The sequence below is a fragment of the Biomphalaria glabrata genome, chromosome 1, assembly GCF_947242115.1.
Source record: "Biomphalaria glabrata chromosome 1, xgBioGlab47.1, whole genome shotgun sequence".
Lineage (NCBI taxonomy): Eukaryota > Metazoa > Mollusca > Gastropoda > Planorbidae > Biomphalaria > Biomphalaria glabrata.
The window spans coordinates 36714163-36735659 of record NC_074711.1 but is presented as its reverse complement, the minus strand read 5'-3'; the positions used below and the strand labels follow the sequence as shown (position 1 = coordinate 36735659).

At 33.9% G+C, this 21497-nt stretch overlaps 2 protein-coding genes across 3 annotated transcripts in view; one reads left to right on the top strand and one right to left on the bottom strand.

Moving 5' to 3' along the window:
• Positions 1 to 14197, bottom strand: part of LOC106070979 (major vault protein-like) — a 29573-nt gene extending 15376 nt beyond the window's left edge. The window contains exons 1-10 of the mRNA XM_056034715.1: positions 13948 to 14197; positions 10668 to 10801; positions 10182 to 10245; positions 9486 to 9713; positions 8694 to 8785; positions 8368 to 8437; positions 7925 to 8019; positions 6754 to 6820; positions 5905 to 6046; positions 5231 to 5335 (exon numbers count right to left, since the gene is read on the bottom strand). Of these exons, the coding sequence (XP_055890690.1) occupies positions 5231 to 5335; positions 5905 to 6046; positions 6754 to 6820; positions 7925 to 8019; positions 8368 to 8437; positions 8694 to 8785; positions 9486 to 9713; positions 10182 to 10245; positions 10668 to 10801; positions 13948 to 14001 (1051 nt within the window). The 5' untranslated portion in view covers positions 14002 to 14197. The remainder of the gene's footprint in view (positions 1 to 5230; positions 5336 to 5904; positions 6047 to 6753; positions 6821 to 7924; positions 8020 to 8367; positions 8438 to 8693; positions 8786 to 9485; positions 9714 to 10181; positions 10246 to 10667; positions 10802 to 13947) is intronic.
• Positions 14198 to 14245: 48 nt separating this feature from the next.
• Positions 14246 to 18880, top strand: LOC106062589 (uncharacterized protein C15orf61-like). 2 transcript variants are annotated; one of them, XM_056034739.1, is made up of 5 exons: positions 14246 to 14653; positions 16479 to 16611; positions 16732 to 16855; positions 17201 to 17394; positions 17728 to 18880. In XM_056034739.1, exons 1-5 carry the CDS (start codon positions 14414 to 14416, stop codon positions 17751 to 17753), a joined length of 717 nt encoding a protein of 238 aa, XP_055890714.1. In that variant the 5' UTR covers positions 14246 to 14413; the 3' UTR covers positions 17754 to 18880. The 2 variants fall into 2 exon arrangements, with proteins under 2 accessions (XP_055890714.1, XP_055890704.1); XM_056034729.1 differs by having other exon boundaries at positions 17201 to 18880.
• Positions 18881 to 21497: the final 2617 nt, after the last annotated feature.

Below are 21497 nucleotides of genomic sequence, written 5' to 3'. Positions count from 1 at the left end.
CTAAGAACAATAGTAGACACATAGAAAATCTGAACTTATTTTTTCTAACTCCAGTTGAATGGTAAAAAAAGATGGGGGACATCTGAAATATAGAATTTGGTCAATACATACATTGTCCAGCAAGCAGGGTTCAAACCTGGGACCATCTAGATGAAGTTCATCATCATCACTCCTTTGAGTTCCTCGTGGAACATAGGGCCTCGACAAAAAACACGCCACTCTCCACTGTTTCTTGCTAGCTTTTTGATGGTGTCCCAGCTCTTCCCGGTCTTCTCTGCTTCTTCAAGTACACTGCGTCGCCATGTTCTTTTTGGTCTTCCTCTGCGTCTTGTTCCCTGAGGGTTCAACTCTAAGGCCTGTCTAGCTCTGTTGCTGGTATCTTTTCTAAGGGTGTGACCAATCCATCTCCACTTCCTCTCTAAGATCTGCACTTCTATATTTTTCTGTCCACTCATCTCCCACAGTTTGGTGTTTTCAACTTTGTCATACCAGTGACTGAAGTTCAGTAAGCATTAAATATTGTGATGTCAACATGTCTGACCAGGTTATTGGTAAAGTAATTTTTAATGGATGAAAAGAATTTTTCAAGTATATCTCAGGAAAGATTAATTTTTTAAAAGTTTATTTCATACATTAGATGTGGGGTTATTTTTTAAAAATTTAGTTGCTTCAGACCGAATGATATCAAAATATTATCCTTTAACGGTACTGGAGTGATCGTTAAATGAACTTGTGTGTTACCCGTGCTTGTAATCGTGCTAGTATTTGTAATCGTGTTCGCATTATCGTAGTCTGTGAATCGTGACCAGTCTGTACTGTGTTATTGTGTGTATCAGTCGTGTTTTATTGAAATAAAGCCTTGTTTCTAAGGTTATGAATTGACTTAGTATATTACAATTTATTTCAATATAACCATTCTTAAATGGACAAGTTTTTGCGTCCCAATAGACTGGATGCTGATCCTAGTTCAACTAATGCTTCAGTTACATGGAAACATTGGATTTCTTGTTTTGACAGATTCGCAACGAAGGTAGGGGCTAGTGAAAGCGAACAGTTTGACCTGCTATGCAACTTTGTGTCTCCATCCTTATATCAGTATATTTCTACCTGTTCTAAATACTCAGAAGCAAAATCTATTCTTGAGAATTTATTTGTGAAGGCCCCTAATGAAACATTGGCCAGACATTTGCTTGCAACTTGCAAACAAGAAGTCGATCAAAGTCTTGATCAATTTGTACACAAGCTGAGAGTGATGGCCAGAGATTGTCAGTTCCGAGCTGTCAGTGCTGACAAAAATGAAGAGGACGCCATTCGCGATGCCTTTGTTAGCGGCATGCGTTCGAGTGTAATTAGACAGAGGCTACTTGAGAAAAGATCCCTTGACTTGAAAATGGCTTTAGATATTGCCAAGACTCTCGACATGGCCCAAAAAGAATCCAGTTCGTTTAGTACTCCGTCTCAATTGGTAGAGTCATCTCTTTCGTCATCGGCAATCTCAACCGAAGAAATGGTGGACTCAGAAACAATCGCAACAGTGAATACTAAATGTTTCTTTTGCGGAGGTAGTCGGCATCTCAGAGCGAAATGCCCTGCCAAAGACTGCATGTGTCATTCGTGCGGGAAAAATGGACATTTTTCGAAGGTTTGCAGGTCTCGCAACACTCCTATAACCAAAACAAAAGTCAAAACATCTCCTAGCCACGAGATTAAAAGACAATCTTGTAAAGATTGTAGCTGCATTAAGGACTCTACATATCTAACATCACTAATTGCTACTTCGTCTGTACCTGGTTTAACTAAATCAACAGTACACATCTCTGTAAATGGCGTGAACCTAAAAGCCCTAATTGATACAGGTAGCGGGGAAAGCTACATTTCTTCAAACATACCAAGAGAGTACGATTGGTCAGTGACACGTTCAAAGCACAAAATTTCTATGGCGTCATCTCAACTGTCAAGCGTCACAAGAGGCCACACATTTGCATCGCTAAAATACAAAGGGGAAGTTTACAATCAATTCAAACTTTCGTTACTAGATGAACTTTGCACTGATGTAGTGCTTGGGTTAGATTTCCTCGCATTACACAAAGAACTGATAATTCCATTCAACGGTGGTCGACCTGCATTTCATGTCTGCTCGCTCAATGCTGTTAAGGTAGAGGCACCACAATTGTTTGCAAATTTATCCCCTGATTGCAGACCTATTGCTACTAAATCTCGTCGTTACTCCTTCCAAGACACACAATTTATTAAAGCTGAAGTTGAGAAATTGATACGAAACGGTATCATTGAACCTTCCAAATCACCTTGGAGAGCTCAAGTCCTTGTCACGACCAATGAGCGGCACAAAAAGCGAATGGTCGTTGATTATAGCCAAACTATAAATAGATTTACTTACCTGGACGCTTACCCCATGCCTAGAGTGGATGAAATGGTGGAGAAAATTTCCAGGTATGAAATCTTTAGCACATTGGATCTGGAGAGTGCTTATCACCAAATACCTATCCAACAGAGCGAAAAGAAATACACAGCCTTCGAAGCTTGTGGTAAACTCTACCAGTTTTGCAGAATACCCTTTGGGGTCACTAACGGTGTAGCTTGCTTCCAGAAAACCATAGACACTATTATAGAAAAAGAAAAGTTGTCTGACACGTTTGCCTATGTCGACAATGTAACAATATGTGGTACAGATGTAGACTCCCATAACAAAAATCTGTTGCATTTTCAGAAGGTAGCTCTGGAATACGGAATAACTTTCAACGAAAGTAAAAGTGTATTTGCTACTAAGAAGGTAAAGCTGCTTGGATATGAAATATCCAAAGGGCATTTGAAGCCGGACCCTGATAGATTTCAAGCTCTGCGAGATTTGCCACCTCCAAAAGATCTGAAGTCTCAGAAAAGGATTGTAGGACTTTTGGCATATTATGCTCACTGGATACCAAATTTCTCCGACAAAATGTATCCTATAATGAAAAATCAAATTTTTCCTGTACCTACAGAAGTAAAAACAGCGTTGGAAGACTTGAAAGAAGAATTGCAGAAAGCAGCAATTTTCACCATAAAGTATGACCATCCTCTAATTGTGGAAACTGACGCTTCTGACATCGCAGTAGCTGCCACTTTAAATCAGGAGGGAAGACCTATTGCATTCTTCTCTAGAACTCTTTCACCTACTGAAAGGCATCAATCTGCCATAGAGAAAGAAGCCACTGCAATAATTGAAGCCATACGCAAATGGAAGCATTATTTGTGTGGCAATCACTTTACCCTTATTACGGACCAGCGGTCTATTTCATACATATTTAAAGACACTCATGACAAGAAAATTAAAAACGATAAGATACAAAGGTGGAAATTGGAACTAGCAAGCTTCAAGTTTGATATACAGTATAGACCTGGGAACGCCAACACAGCAGCAGACACCTTGTCTAGAGGGCACTGTGCAACCATGACGAAACAAAGTAGCCTGAAGACGTACCATGACTACCTGTGTCATCCAGGTGTCACTAGACTTCTACATTATGTCAGGTCAAAGAACTTACCCTTCTCGGTTGAAGAGGTCAGACAGACCATTCAACAATGCAGAACCTGCAATAGAATTAAACCGCAATTCTATAAGGAATTTGCAGGTACGCTCATCAAGGCCACACAGCCGTTTGAAAGAATAAGTGTTGACTTTAAAGGTCCTTTGCCATTCGCTTTTCCCTGTCCTGATATGACATCTAAGACAGTAATAAAGTGCTTCGACCAGTTATTTTTCCTCTTTGGAACACCCAGTTACATCCACTCTGATCGTGGCACATCATTTATGTCCACAGAAACTACAGAATATCTACATTCTAAGGGCATAGCCACTAGCAGGACAACGCCCTATAATGCCAAAGGAAATGGGCAAATAGAAAAGCTGAATAAAACATTGTGGCAGGCTATTTTATTAGCATTGGACTCAGGGAAGTTGGAACTATCACAGTGGGAATCTGTGTTGCCCCAGGCACTTCACTCAATTCGATCATTACTGTGTACTTCTACTAATGAAACTCCACACGAACGGATCTTCAAATTCAACAGAAGATCGCCAACGGGAACATCCTTGCCTACTTGGCTACAGAACCCAGGCAAAGTATTACTAAAATCCCCTGTAAGATCTTCAAAATTTGACCCATTGGTACAAGAGGTTGAACTTATTAGCTGCAACCCACAGTACGCCCATATACGATTTCCAAACGGCCGGGAGGAGACAGTGTCGCTTAGGCACCTGGCACCAAAGGAAAGTTCCACGAACGACTATTTCGAACCAGAGAACGGTATTCTGCCTCAAGAGGTCGGTGACTCTTTGGATCTCTCACCAGGGAGTCGCTACGGGCCTGAAACTATCAGTAATTCACAGAGTCCCACCCCAATGATGTACAACCAGCCAGAAGTCATCAGTGACACACAGGGAAACCACCCAATGCCAGAGGCCAATATTGACTCGAGTCCCGTACAGGACAGTTACGACTTGCAAGGAGAAAAGTCTACGCCAGAGATACCTCCGGATCCTTCCCTTCATACGCATGGTTATAACCTAAGACCCAGAAAGAAATAAAGGAGGGGTGAATGGAGTGATCGTTAAATGAACTTGTGTGTTACCCGTGCTTGTAATCGTGCTAGTATTTGTAATCGTGTTCGCATTATCGTAGTCTGTGAATCGTGACCAGTCTGTACTGTGTTATTGTGTGTATCAGTCGTGTTTTATTGAAATAAAGCCTTGTTTCTAAGGTTATGAATTGACTTAGTATATTACAGGTACCTAATATTAAAGCTAGTTATTATTAGAACAAAGTTAAAGTACATTGCTCAGATGGCTGCCTGGTCATGCGGTTTGCATGCTGGACTGTTGTTTGGAGTTATCGATGGTCCCGGGTTCAAACCCTGCCCGCTCCCATCCCCGTCGTCCTGCAGGAGGTTTAGACTAGGAAGTAAACTATCTTCAACTCTGAAGGAACATCCGAAACATGTAAAACATTTTACAAACAAACATTTTACAATGAGGAAATGGTATCAATAAAATAAGGAACTATTCACATAAAAAAAAAATCACATTTCTCTGTAACTAAAAATCTTAAAGAAGAAAGTCTTTAACCAGAAACTATTTTTAGCTCTTTAAAAAGATTCAATGAGTTGTGAGAAGGTAACAATCCAAAAGCAAAAAAAAAAGTTTTCAACATGACAAGCATTCAAGGGGACTTACTGCCATCCACCACATCATCCAAGTTTTCCAATGCTTGAAGAATGATGGAGTCATTCTCAGATAAAACATAGGCACTGTTGATTTTGTTATCCTCAAGGCTTTCTCCTTAATTAAGTAATTGAAAAATAAGCAATATTTACAAAGGAAAATTTAAGGTTTGATTTTTAAATCACCTCTTAAAAACTATTTGCAATCAATTGAAATCTATTAAAATTCACAAATAATTCACAAATAATGATATAATAATAGCTTTAAAAATTGTCATTTTAACCTAGGATATCGGATCAGCTCTGATACTTTAAAAAATATTCATATTCTCAACTATGATTTCATTTCTAGACTTAAAAATTTTAAGAGTCTGTCTAGGAATTTCATATTTTAAAAAATGCAGCTCAAAAGTCCAACAAGAAAGTTTCCATTCAGAGGTCACAGACAATATAATTTCAGACCTTGTTTACATTAGTTACCACACAACTCAACAGGAAGTTTAAGTATTACGATCAAAACAACAGTCAGTGATATAGATACAATACAAGCTTAGAGAATTTCCTACAAGAAAATGTATCCTGCATTTACTGGACTTATAAAGATGAAGTTATTTATCTTATAACAATACAAATTCTGTTGAATAATATTGATAATCCTTAGAAGTTTACAAAGTAAAAGATGTTAACCTGGATGTAGAAAAAAACTACTAAGTCCAACTCGAAGCTCTTTCTGTCCATACTGTGGTCGACCTTGCTTGTCAATAGGATTTAGTATCACAGCATATTGTCCTTTTTTAAGTACAGTCTTTTTAATAGTTTGAACCACTTCCTGTAATGATATAGGTTATGTTTATTGCAACCTTTCTTTAAAGAAAAGCAAATCATTTTTATTAATATAGTAGATACTTGAAATGAAATACTTATGAAGTAGATAATAAAATTTATAAAATATTGTATTCAATAATTTAAAATCATATACATTTTTTTAAATGAAATTTTATAATAATGTATTGGAAAAGTATTAAATAAAACAAAAAATATTAATCATTTATTGTATACCAATGATTATTGCATCAATATAACTCATCTGAAATTTGATTGTCTCAAATTATAAAATATATCTTTCATAAAGGTAAAGCACAGTAAGCTTTATCTGGATTGTTTATAAACATCTTTGTTTATACTAAAAGAGTATTTTATACAGAAACAGTTGCTAACTACTGTATAAAAAAACTCAAATTAAAACTCTATGGCCATATTACAAGGTCTTTTAAATGGACATGTTTTAAATAATTTGCTGTTTATCTTTTACAAAAATTTCAATTTAAGGCCCAAAACAATCTTCTAAAGTAAACTTTTTAGAGAAATACCAACTCTAAAAACAATATGCAGTTAACTTCAGATTAAAGGTTAATTATTTTTTCCATTCTAATGTTAAAAATAAAAAAAAACGAAGAAACTATACACTAAGTATTATTTAAAATACTATTTCTTTAAACAATTTTAAAAATGCATAAAAAAATCTTTGGTACTTACCACACCAACTTGAGTTGAATACTCTGTGGAGACATCACTAGTTAGAAGCCACTCCTCCCCAGCCTGTCTAAAAACAACAAAATCCATTTTTAAATGCACACATAAAGGGTTTTTAAAGGAAGCTATACATAGTTATGCAGTAAAGAGGGGACATCCTTGATAGCAAACACAATGAAAGCCAATGGCAGTGTTTCTCAAAACATGGGGATGGATGTAAAAAACAATCTGCTGTATTTGTATTGTAGTTATAAATCCATTAAAAATAACAAGAAAAAAATTACAGGAAAAATGTTTTAAAAATTAAGTAGGATCTAAGTAGGATCTTTCATAATGTTTTTGCAAGCAGCATCTCAAAGTAGCATTATTTATTCTGTAAAATAAAAATGGTTAATGGTATTTTTAAAAAAAGGATCCACTAAACATTTTTGTATATGAGCTTGTCATAATAATCAGTGGCGTTGCTAGGGTGGGGTGGGGAGTCCAAATTTGAAAACCCCCCAGGCACCCAAATGAGTGTCCGAAATTAGTTTTTACATTGAATATTACATCATTATCTCATGTCATGATGTTAGATGTCAAAATGCAGGAGCCTCTAAAGAGGTCAAGCCCCTTCGGGCCCCCGAATCCCTAGCTACCACACTGATAATAATTGCAGTCTTCTTCTTCTTCATTCTCATTGTTATGTTGGAGTGTTCAGATAAGTAGACCAATACATGAGATGAACTGCGCAGTGGTTTCCAAATCAGGGAGCTCTCCATATAGTTTCCTTTCTATTGGGGTGATTTGGGGCCAATGTCTTATACGGGCCTCTTGGTATAGAGAGCAGTTTTGGAGGACGTGGTCTGCATTCTCTGGGGATACTCCACATGGGCAGATTTCACTAGTTCCAATTTTGAGCTTCCGGTACATGTGTTGTCGCATTCTGTTGTGTCCGGTCCTGAGTCTAAAGATTAGACGTTGGTCTTGTCGGGATAGCTTATAGTAAGCGTCATCTTTCTTGTGATTTGGACGAGAGCTCGTCCATTTCTCATTGCAGTCTGATTTATTAGTTTCTTAGAATCATAAAAAGTGTATAATGGTTTAAATGTTGCTAATGAAAATTTTTTTTTTAATTATCTAACCGAAAATATTTGTAGTAGCTAATTAAAAGCAAAAAGCAAAGAGAACATACCTCTTCTTGCCAGTTAAATCTGTCAAAGTTTGTGTAGCTTTTAAATGTAGTCCAACATCTTGTGTCAGGGTCATGACATCTTCTATTGAGACTACCTATAGATAGAAATCAAATCAATCAACAATAACTCCAAGAGTTTAATGTTCATTTAGACACATACACATTATATGGTTCATGGAGGCTTTTTCTAATTTTTTAATTAAATTTCTTAATCCAACATATAAGTTTATCTCAAGATGATCATTGTTGGCTTATTAAATGACTACTTTGTCAAGAAGTCATACATTAATATCTAATTCTATGATCTCAACGATTCCAAAACAACATATTCAGTTTTATAGAGGTTTATTTTGTAATTATTTATCAAATTTAAGCATTGCTATCAAACAACTTATTTCTTTATTTTGAAAGCCAATTAATTGCTATGATAAAATAATTAGAACCTCTTCAAACACGCCAGGTAAATAGGCTCCAGGTTCCTTAACCAGCCATTCCTCTCCTGTGACTCTAAAACTGTAAAGAAATTGTACAGAAGAGCAGCATTATTACTTAATTTGTCAGTCATGTAAGCTCTTAATTATATTGCACATGGTAGTTCTGCTCCTTAAGCTAATTAACCTAAATAAGAGATGCTTAATATTAAGAAATATACAAGTCAATTACCCTGGCAATACAAAGTTCACTAAGAGTAATGTATTGTCTGGTTTGACAAAAATTTACAGCTGGTCATTTAATATAAGGAAAGCTGAATAATATGAATAGTATTTACTTTCCAAAACTGTCCTCAGTGTCTTGGGTAGCTCTTAATTTGATCACCTGGCCAGACTTGATTATCTTTGGTTCAATTATTTCTTTAATGCGCTAAAAAAAAGTGTCAAGATTCATACAGCATTAATCACATCTACAAACATTTTGTTTTCATGTAAATTATTTTTAAAATATAGACAGACATAAATTAGGTCAGAGGTATCATTGTTTTAGGTATAGAATATTTCTTTCCAGTTTTATTGTTTAAATTTGTTAAAAAAATAACCGATAAGACCTTAACAAACATTAAAATATCTCTTTAATTTTTAGGCTTGCTTATCATCACATTAGTGACACTATTTTCACTACATGAAGATAATAAAATATGTATGATAAAGTACAAAGTGCCACTTAGATACATCGAATGAATACATAATAACTTAATATCCAAAGCTTAACAGTAATTAACTATGACCTGTCCTAGCTTAATAATGTTAATAAGCTGGCCTTAAAATATAACATGACTTGTGCTTTTTATTATACTTGTTTATTGGCAAAGAAAATTTGCCTACTTTCATAAATAGAATATGTGACTGATGTTTTTTTTTTACAGCAATACATTACTGAGCAATAGTTGATTGCCTTAAATAATTTTAATAACTACTAAATTGTTCAAAATAGACTTGTATACTACAACATAGCTTTGAAATGTACAAGCACACAACAGAAACTAGATTTAAAAATGTTTCTTCAGTTAATTAATTTATCATAAAAATATATACAATTGTCACTATTCAATAAAATGTGATTGTACCACTTCAGGCTTAGGCTTGTAGGTCAAGGGTCCTTTCAGCTGCCAAATGTCTCCAGCCTTTCTCCAAATACCATCTTCATCCTTATGATCAATGATGGCATCAAGCCTGATAGCATGGTTAGCTTTCACCACTGGTAGAGGTTTTATAGCAGATGAGTAATCTCCTGACCCTTTGATATAGTTAGGAGCCGCTGCCAAATACTCTCCAGGGTAAAGAGGAAATGCTTCCTATTTAGAAGGAGAATATTTTAAATCTACATTTCATACACAATGCATGTATAATTATTACTTATGATTAAGACTTCTAATTGAGGGGAGAAATAGGGGTGGGGTAAAATATGTTCCAATTTTAAATCTATCATTTATTAGTTACTTTGAACCTAATAATCGCTCATACAAAACTTGGTCAGCGGCATAAAGGAGGAATTATTGTCTTTTTAAAAATTTACTTGCTTTATTTTCACAAATTATTTACACTAAAAAGAAGGGTCTACACATTGAACAAAAATCACCAAAAAATGAATGCTTTGCTTCCTTCTGAGGGTGTTTAAAACATAACAAAAAAAAATTGATTGCATGCCAAAAACAACTCATCCTGGAACCCATTTGAAGTTACTACAAAAACCTATCATTAAATTTACTAGGACATCTTGTCCCAGAACTTAACTTTTAATTTTAAAAAAAACAACAACTTACCCCATGAAATTTGACCTTAGTTTGACCCAAATCAAGATCACATTTGCCACCAGGAGAGTATGACCTAACATTAAAATAACAATGTAATCATCAAATGAATATATTTTGTACTTTTTTTTTTTTTACACAATTTTCAAAAGCGTTACAAGCATACACATATGGAGAATTAAATTTCTTAAAATCATCTTTTAATTTTGAAGAAAACAAACACAAAAAAGTGATACAGATCTAGCTGTAAAAGAGAACACAAGTGAAGTATAACATATTTAGTAATGGAATTAATTTCATAAATGAAAATTAGAATATTCAAAGACCATTTTAGATTTTAAATGTTTTAAGTATTTATTAAATTTAATTTTAGATCTTTCTTTCTTAAAGGCCTATACATTTATAAATATTTCCTTGGACAGTATTAAAGAGTAACAAAACATAATGTGGACTGTATGATTCAAACTATATCACACTCATACTTAAAATAATATCTACCTTATTGGGTCATTGACAATGCAGTAATGACCAGGTGGTATAACTATCATAGGCAATGGTCCAGCAACAAGCTTCTCATGGCTCTGTAGCATTAAGGTTTTGGGACCTTCAACCAGGTGGACAATATTTGTATTCTGCAATATAATATTGACAACAATAAAAATATTTTACACATCACTGACTGTTGCCCAAACTACAAAAATTCATCAAACTCAAATAAGTGGCATCATTAAAAAAAAAAGTTTGCAGTTCTCTCTATATATAGATGTTATTAAGTATGACCACACAATAATATTTGAAAAATTGTACACATATTCTTTACAAACCAATGATACAATGTAAGAAAATTTCTGTAGAAAAGAAATAGGGACTATAATATCAGCTTCCTTACAGTTCTAGTGACCTCACAGATATGTCTACATGAGCTGAGGACACTTGCAAAACATGCACCACCAAATCCTCTGACTCACTGCAGTGGCCACAATGGGCATCATAATTGATTTGGAATCAGGCAAAATATGCACCTATGGAGCAATGCCCTGATTTCTACTGTAAGATGATTGATTGACTGGCATCGTAATTGATTTGGAATCTGGCAAAACATGCACCTATGAAGCAATGCCCTGCTTTCCACTGTAAGATGATTGATAGAACCGACTTTTTTAGCCTCCATTATGGATCATCTCGATTGGGGCTGTGCATGTGCTGCCAGACTTCTCTGGCTTTCTGGGATTTGTTTGTGCCTCTTACAACAGTCTAGAAGGGTTTTCTTCAAACCAGGAAATAGATAAAAACACTGTCCATCTAAACATAAAAAGCTAGGCAATACAGCTTAATACATATTGCAACAGCAGTGTTGCATGTCAAGTTTAGATTTCATAATTTACACCATAAAGGTAAAGGCAAAAATCATCTTAGTAATGTAATAGAAACTGCTTCAGATCCTAGCCTGAACCACTAGAGAACCGAGTCAATAGCAAGTCTCCTGGGATTTTAGGTCAGTGATATGTAAAGTTGCATTCTGGTTGGCCTAAACCTAAATGAATTAATATTTTAGTCTGAGCTGGTTCTAAGCTAATCCAAATTAATCACACTAGGTATTTTCAGTGATGGGAACAGACTTTTAAAAATTTTTAGGAAATTTTATACAATACCCCCCCCCCCCCTTTTTTTTTTGTGAACTGGCCTGTCGCTGCGACTTAAAAAAATATAGTGAATTTTTTAAAAATCTGTCTAATCATTTTATTTAATATTTTCTTTAATTAATGTTGTATTACATAATAATTACACTGCATAAGCTTTACTGCACACATAATGCATGCAAGGCACTTATTTGTACAAATAGATGAGAGGAGAAAGCTTTTTGCAGATGCTTTATGATAGGCCTATAACATACTAGCTTTACCTATCAGTTAAGTCTGTTCATTTGTTTCCCTATCATTGACAAAAAAAAAGCAACTAAAACTTGTGTTTGAAAATTTCAAGATGCTATTTAAAGCATTTCTTTTAAGATGTAAAGTATTTCACATGGACCATAGATTGATTTTCTTTGGACTTATACTGTCACTGTGTTATTCCATAAAATCTTCATGGTAATCCAGCACAGTGAAAATACTAGTAAGTTGACCAGCCATTTTTTTTATTAAGCTTATTTATAGTACTTATACTAAATTTAGTTCTGTGGGGTATTTAAATATTAGATCTAAATCTAATTATGTTTAGCAATTTTATTGTAATAGGTGCTTATTGGCATAAATGGCAAATGCCAAAGGATTGGGTTAGGTCTATTTTTTAAAGCAAAACACAACCTTCAAGTAGTTCAAGGCTTCAACCTCACTATCTTAGTATCTATATAATCATGAGTCTAAGACAGACTGAGTGTCCCCAGGAAAGAAACCTCATAAAATAACAGGTGTGAATAGTGAATCTAGTATATTAGATCTATAGTAGTTTATTTATTTCGGACATTACATGAATTCGGACTTTCGCTGTTTTTTGTGGTCATTAAATAATTATTTTAATATTTATTATAAAACTAGCGCGCTGTATAATGTGCTTGTCCATTTTCCAATGATTCTGACCCAATTTCCTTCCATTTAACGAATTTCAAATTTGTTAGTCAGGTTGCTACCCGGATGACTTTACCTCTTTCTAGGGTTAAGATTATATTTTTTGATTGGCTAAGTCTATACTAATGAGCCCGGCAATATTTATTCTGCTTTTGGAGCTGATTTATTTGATTTATAAGCCAAGTTGTCTGATTCCATACAAATAAAAAATTAATAGGGTGTCCGAATTAAATTACGATTTTCTTACCAAAATTTATTTCGGACAGCCAGTTTTGGACATCAATAAAAAATGATCTTATATTATATTTGTTCGTTTGTTGTTGTTTTTTTAATAGAGAATAAATGGGTAAATGTTTGGAGTGAGATTGGTACATTGAATGAAGCTAAATGCTTAGATCTAGACCTACTAGATAGATCTAGATTTATATAGAGAGAATATAGAGGATTCAGTTAGGCAAGAATGGCTATCCTAACATGTACTATACTACAAAAGATCATCTGACATCTGTATTAGAAATTTATTAAATTAATAAACAAAAAAACACAAACATTCAACACACATCTAATCATGCAAACAATTCAAACATAAAATAAGTCTAAAAGTCGGTATAGAAGTCACTATCCCAGTGACCTAATTTGGGTAGAATAAGTGTGTTCATATTTATACTTTTTGTGTTCGTATTTACGCATAATTCCATAACATCTTAATGATTTAATGTGAGGGGTTATGCCTGGGGATCTTAAAATTTAGTTAATGTTAGTAAAGAATTAAAATCTGAGTTTATTGAGGCCTAAATAAAGAGAATGTCCGAAATAAATAATGGTCTCCGGAATCAAATAATGTGGGTCAAATTTGTCCGAATTGACCTTAAATATAATAACAAATATAGGTGAGGGGTACAAATATAAGTAGTCATCCTTATTCTCCTTTAACTTAAGAAGATTTTGATACGTCATTTTCTTTTCTACGTCGAACCATTGTAAAATAATGCGCTGTCAAAGTCAAACTTTCAAATTTGGGCCTATAGGTGTCCGAATAGCATAAACTACTCTATATATTATAATACATTATATATAATATAAGATCTAGACTCTACCCGAGTAGATCTATACCCTATATTCTAGTCTAGAATCTAATCTAGATATATCTGAGATAGACTCTATCTCTAACATTTAATTTTAAAAGAAAGAGGGCAAGTTTTAATTTTTACCAGATCCAAAACATGGACAAATTGATAAGGGTGAATCCGTACAAAATCGCTCATCTTCACTTTTATTCTAGATCTAGATCTACTCTAGATTTTAGACATGTGAATTATCTGAGTCTATAGATTCTGTTGCTAGACCTAGATCTATATATATATTTAGATTCCAGATCTAGTGACTAGTGCTTTACTGGTTTTAGTAACTTTTAGTATGTTTAGTCTTCAGTGTCGCCTAATTATAGTAACTGAATCATTATTTCGTTTCGTTGCGGGAGCTCTAAACATGAATTATGATTTTTAAAAGCTTAATTCAAGGGAAGCTACTTGGGGGGAAAGTCAATAAATGAAAGGAATAATATATTTTATCATTATTGTATTAAAAGCTATTTAAAACTCTAGATCTATATCTAGTTTCAATACCCACTAGATAGTCTAGATCATTTCTTTGGCACAAGAAACCAATTTTCTATTCATGTTTACTTCTTGTATTAGAACGCTTATAAAGTCATTTAGAAAATACGACCTTTTTGGAAATAAAAAACAACATTTCAATCTCAAATCAAGTCTAAAATTAAAAGTTCGGAAACCATTGGCTTCTGAGGTTCTTACTCGTCACTTGAGTCAGCGCAAACTTCCTCACTGGACATCATTTTGTGTCTACTATCACGACGTTATCAACGATCAGTTTGGTGAATCTCATTTTAACTGGCAGGTAAAAAAATATTTTGTACAAATGCAATGTCTTCTAAGATCTAGATCTAGATGTAGATCTAGGTCTAATTAAATAATTTATAAATTTATGTGATTAGTGAAGTGTATCATATTCAATGATTGATTCATATCATGTAGATTTTCTAGAATAATCTAGGGGCCCTGATATTATTAAATTAGATCTACATTTTAAGGCAGAGAATTTTAAAAATATGATAATCATGACATTGACAGTGTAGCAATTAACTGATTTGCTTAATTTGTGTTAAAGACATTAAAGTTAAAATTATTTAAAAATCATGATTCAATTTTTAAAATGTAAATTCTAGATCTATACTATAGTATAAATAAATTATCTAAATCAAAATCAGATGTCAAAATTTTAAAATATTATGTTAGGAATTGATGGAAATCATTGTGTTGATGGTCTGACAAGTCACAAATGCCTTCTTTTGGGCTGGGGAAAAAGGTACACATTGCAGCGCAAAGAAAAAAAATTAATTAGGAACTAGGCAGAACTGACTTTAAATTTAAACTTTTTTTTTCAATAAAGACTAAAAATAAAAAAGACTAATATGTGTCCATCAACGACCAACCGCCTTTACTTTTCCCTAACTAACATCTGGTGCCTTTTAGAGATTGGTGGAGTCAGAGGCACCCTAAAGATCCCAAAATTAAAAATCCCAGTCATCACCAGGATTCCAACCTGGGACCCATCAGTTCTGAAGCCAAGTGCTTTACTACTCAGTCACTGCGCCTCCTGTGCTAAATAAAGGACATTTAATTGTTCCATTTTTATTCTACCTCATGGTAATCCAATACAATGTAAAAATTTGTATTCCCCATATTACAAGAAAATCTTTACTCTTTGAGCCATGAAATTATAGAGAAAAATCTAAAACTCCTAGATGGGTATTATATAGCCAGCTAAGGCTAATGAGTCCCTCCTGACTGAAGTTTCCTGGTTTAGGCACAAGTTGTTAGCCTTTGCCCCTTCTTCAATTAGTTACATTGGGCTCAGTATCTGTGCCACACAGGAAGGTCAGGAGTTGGGTTGATTATTGGAGGCTTTGTGAGACATATATGCCATTGGAAGCATTTAATATTTAATTTGGCTCTTAAAACCATTGGAACATTACTGGCAACACCATTGCTGATTCTTTGGCCCACCAGGGAGGGCTAACCTAGGCTGTGAGTTTTCATCTTGTGTGGTAACAATCCAATAACAATAGAAATGGAAAAGTGATTTGAGTGCTGAGACAAGTCCCATAGAGCCTGCAGAGTCTGGGAGCACATGAGGAGCCCTGACCTCACTTTCCCATGGTGGAGGCTATTCAGGCCTGAGCAAGCTATAATAGCACACAGCTATGGCCTATGGTATGCACTACGCAAAACAGAAGGGTTTCTGTCTAGGGCTTTTGCAAGAGAGGATTGGAAACTCTTAAGCCCTCAATCAAATGGAGTCTGATGATGATAATTACAACTTCCAGTGATAACCACCTTGTAGAGACTTTATGATTATGATGATGATAATTACAACTTACAGTAATAACAACCTTGTAGAGATTTCAAGATTGAAGATCTCATTCTGTATGAAATCAAAGATTGCAATAGAGTCCTATATTCACCTTGAAAAGCCAGCCACATTTATAGCATGGGAATATTGGGTCAGAGTTTGCAAAGATAGACACTAACCTGCTATTTAATATACACATTAAATAATTTAATTTAAAAAAAAATGCAATTTAAGAAAACAAAATATTATTATTATTTTAAAATTATTTTTAAGATGTTTTAACCTTTAGCATACATTTTATTTTTTTTAGGTTGATGGCAAAAATTATCATATTCTACGGACAGGCTGCTTCCCATTTATAAAATATCACTGCTCCAGTAGACCATATGCTGATCTAGAGGCAGAAAATGCTTTTTATACCTTTCTAAAAATATTAAATTTAGGTACATATACACAAACTTAACACTCTTTTTGTGATGTTAAAGCTTAATCAACCACAGATTGCTTTAAAAAATAGTTTCTTTACATTCATATTCTTATTTATTAATTTATTTTTATCTTAGGAATACCAACATTGGCTTATGGAATAGGATCTTGGTTTTTGGTCAAGCACTCAGAAGAAGTCATTATGCCCGATGGTATAGTTGTGAAAGTCTATTTTCTCAACAAAGAGAAACCTGATGCGATGTACTGAATTTATCTATAACTTGTAACTTATAACTTGTAACTATTACTTATTTACAAGTAGATCTATTTAGTTTGCTTATTTTTTTGTTTCTTTTTTTTTTTTTAAATGGATTTGCTTGCTAAAAAATATAGTTGAAATTTGTTTTTAACTTTTTAAACATTTTTTTCCAAAAGTGCTATTTAAATTTTTTTTATATTGACTAATTATATTTCTGTATAAAACAGTATGGCTCCACAATCATATGAGCTTAGCTTTATAGTGAGCATTGTTGTAATATTTGTATGCATTGTGTTATTCATTTTGGCTATAAACCTGTTTGGTTACATATTAAGTTTTTCTTTCAGACAAATAAAAATGGTGTTTACAAAAGTTAAGCCCAATAGTTCCATTGAACACAGTGTATTAGATTGTACTGAAAGTAAAGATGAATCACTAGTTGAAGAAGTAGAGGAATCATTAGTTGGTCAAACTGACAGCAGCACTTCCAAACATGAAACTTTAAGTGTTAGTGATTCAAGTCAAAATGTTTCCAAAAAAAGTAAAGGGAAACTTAAAAAAAAAGTTTCTTAGATTGTATACAACTTTTTTTTTTTTTACTATGGTATTTAAACTTTTCTATTGAAACTCTATTGAGTTGCTTATAAACATTTAAACAATAGGTTGTTACAGCCATTTATAAAATTTATTTATAGCATATTTTTAATAGAAAAACACTTTTACTTTTGTAATTATAATTATATTTATAATGTTGCTGTGCCTTTTTCTAAATCACAATATTGTTAATAAAAAAATACTACCAGGTCTTCTTAACATGCACTAACTCTTTGTATTCTATCAACATCTTAACTGACTGACAATTTCTTATTTGCAGGTGCTAGGTCTGCTCCCTTTTTTTAATCTTCAACCTTCCAAGATCCAAAACAAAACCTAGTAAACTTTTAAAGTCTGAAAATCATGGAGATGAGCAAGCTTTGTTGATAGCAGCACATGACATTCTGACATTAAATTACAATCTGAAGAGCAGTTGAGCTGCATATTTACTGAAGTTAATCTCTTGAGAGAACAGTGGCTCATTCTCAAATGTAATGGCAAATATTAACAACTTGTGATCTTTGTGTATATAGGTCTATCAGCTATAAGACTATAAACTTTAACACATCTGCTGTATGATCTTTTTTTATCTCTCAAGTTTTTCTTATGATGACTGAAAAAAAAAGGAGCTTTTTGTTCAAATGTTTTGCCTCACAGTTCATGTAACAAATAAAAAAAAATAATTATCAAAATAAAATCCACCCCCCCTCTCATTAGCTCATAGATAGACTGACAATTTGGTGCTATGCATGTTTTTTGTTGTTTTTTTTTTTTTGGTTGTATATTTTTAAGTTTGTATGTAAATGACTTTTGTTTATCTTTTTAATTTCCTTTTCGATGGAATAAGAATCTATGAAAGTTGTGTAAATAGACATAGCCATTAACATGAAAGTCTTGCTTAATGACTCTAATGAGGTGAAGATAGTGAATGGTTAAAATAATTATATTTAGGGTGCTTCTGAAATGGTTGTACATTCTCGGCTGCACTGATAATGTTAGATTTGGCATTATACATTGTAAATGCAATTGTATTTTATTATATCTCTAAGAAGGTGCTGCACAACCAATGTCTTCTGGCCCATGTATGATCAATGAAGATGCCATCCAGCTTCTTGTCCATATTGCATAACAGAGCTATTGTGTCTGGTTCCATTTGACTTTATAATTTCTCTCCATGATACAGCATGTGACAGGCATTTCATTTGTCCCTAGGTAAAAAAATAATAATAATAATAATAAAAGCTATTCCTGCTTTAGTATATCAGATGTGTAATTACAAATGTCAAAAATATTGTTTACTAAATCATATTTATTTATTTTTTCTCTTGTTTTTATTTATTTGCATATTTTAGTGACAGGATATTTTCCAATTTAAAAGAAGGCCTAATTGTACATTGATAGACAAAAAAAGTAAAAACACTCTCTTAATTATATATTACAAATGTTCCTTCTTAAGTTATGTATTGTTTAAAAAGAGCTGGTTACGGTGTACACATAAATAAAAAAAAAAAACTACACCTAGCAAAGAAGCAACTCTATAGGCGCACTACAACGGATACCTTGTTACGCTACTGCTCAGTAGAATATCTCCATTTCAAAATCGATAAACAGCTAAGTTACTTTATCAAAGGCTGGAGCAGTGCTTGCTACAATATTTAGAGACTTTTAGCTGGCACTGCTAAATTAATTCCAAGTTCTTAAGTTAGGTGTGCAAGCTTATCAATAATTATTAGCGTTTATCATCGGTAAGTTATTCGCCCATCTTTCTCGCTGAGGGCCTCCCATCCAGTTGGGCTTAAGACTTGGCAAGACATTTCTGTCTTTATTTTTTGTTCCCGGTATTTTTTGTTCCCGGAATGTCTCTCTATAACTGGGCATGCTACGTTCTGATAGGATTATCAGAAATGAATACGTTATTGATGAGTCAATTCGTTTGAAAACAAAACATCAACAAAAGGAAAATTAAATCTATTCAAATATAAATAACCTTAACATTTAGGCCTACACTCCAAGAGAGAAAATGGAACACTGAACTGTTGCTAAAAGTAAATTTATGGGCAGTTCAATAACATCGTAATATCTTTCTTACAGATGAGTATTAACTTTAAAAAATACATGTACGTGTAGATATTTAGGTTACAAAATAAACAAATTAGCCTCTATGTTGTTGTTTTGTGTTTACAACAGACTCAAGTCTAGGACGTCATTTAATTTTTGTGCAGACCCGACACTTTTTTATGTGTGTGTGTAAAAGTGTTTGCGAAGAACATTGTATCCTAAGCAAATACTTTTAAGAGGAGATCTTTTCAGCAGGTTGTATTCATGAGGGTAGCTGTCTTGGGAGTCTACCCCCCCCCCCCCTTTTTAATTACATCGCGGAAATCTCTTTACACTTAGGCCTGTACATAGCGGCCGTAATCCTACAGGTGAGACATAATATGGCGCTTGACTTGTAAGGACGACATAACTTAGTATATTTCGGATGTTGCCTAAGAAATGAAGCCCGAATCTTTCCTGGACAGCAGAGGCCGACAGCAGGACGAGCTTTAAATCTAGATCTTATATTGACGACAGACCAAAGCTGCGCAATCTCATGACCTGGCAGGAAAAAAAAAAGAAGTAGGATCTAGTATTTTTAGAAATAAATTGTCATTACTAAGAAAATATTTTACCACAAAATTGACTCGTATATTTGTTGGTACACCAGTACCTTATCCTTGCATTATGTTACTTAAGGTTTTAAAAAAAAAAAAAAGCAAATATTGGGCTAAGGGAACACCAAGTGTCAACCAATTTCGGAATGCCCCTAGGAGTTCTCCCAGTACCCCCTTTTTTTTTCGTTTATACTTACTCAGGGTTTGTGTTTGTTCCAACGTTTGAACAAAACAACCAACGTTCTCAGGACGCGAACAAACAGCAGAAATATCTGCACAAGTCCCTTGTTCAATTTTGTAGTTCAAAAGTTACAACAAAATAAACAAACAGAAGAGTGGAGGAGGTAGTGCTTAGGCTTACAGGTAACGTAGTAAGAAACAAGAACAGTTTCTTATTGTGTATTCCACTAGTTCAATAAGGTAACAAAAAAGAAAACAGGCATCAAGGTAGGTTCTGTTAAATGTTGATTATAATATTAGCTCATTTATTTCATACAACTAGATTACAAAGTCTGATGACGTGAATTTAACCTTAAGTTTCTCTAGGCTACCTACACATTAAATGTATAATTGCCACCATTGGGATATCGGGCATTTTAGCTGACTTTAATTGTATTAAGTTAGGGCGTATTGCATTTTGTGCAGAACCGATTTAAAAAAAAATTGTGTGTGTGTAAAAGTGTTTGCAAAGAACATGTATCCTAAGCAAATACTTTTTTAGAGGTGATCTTTTCGGCAGGTTGTATTCAGAGGCTGTCTTGTGAATCTAGATATTGTAAGAGAGTTCAGTTCATATCGACACGGCAATTCAGTCCGGTACTATTAGTCCACAATTAAGTCCTGTACTGTGAGTCCAGAGTGAAGCAGGACGAGACAAAGACCAATAGACAGTAGTGTTAGTACAGCAGTTGGGTTATGTACAGTGAAGCATTTGTAGTCAGTGTATCGTTTTTTCAATAGTAGGCCCCTACAGTATTTGCTACATCAAATTATCATGTCATTTTGGAGTTGCTTGTTATGTGTTGAGCAGTGTTTTCAAAGAGCCTGGACAAAGACAATCGTAACAATATATACTCCCAATATATATGTATATATATTGTAGTAGAGTGTAAGTTAGGCATTTCCTAAAGCTGTTGTTCTAATGTATCACCATTCCATAACAGCCAACAGGAACTGAATGGCCATAAGATCTCATGATTGGAAAAAAGAATGATAAGAAACAGTATTTTCCATTTAAACTTAAGATATATATCTGTGGCGTATTAAGTCTCGAGAGATTATCTTTTCCCCTTACAATTTCTTATGTGACAAAGGAGGCCAATCCTTGATACACAACTGAGGTCACAGGTTAGGAATCTGTAGTCACCAGACGCTGTAGCATTCAGACCCTTCGATC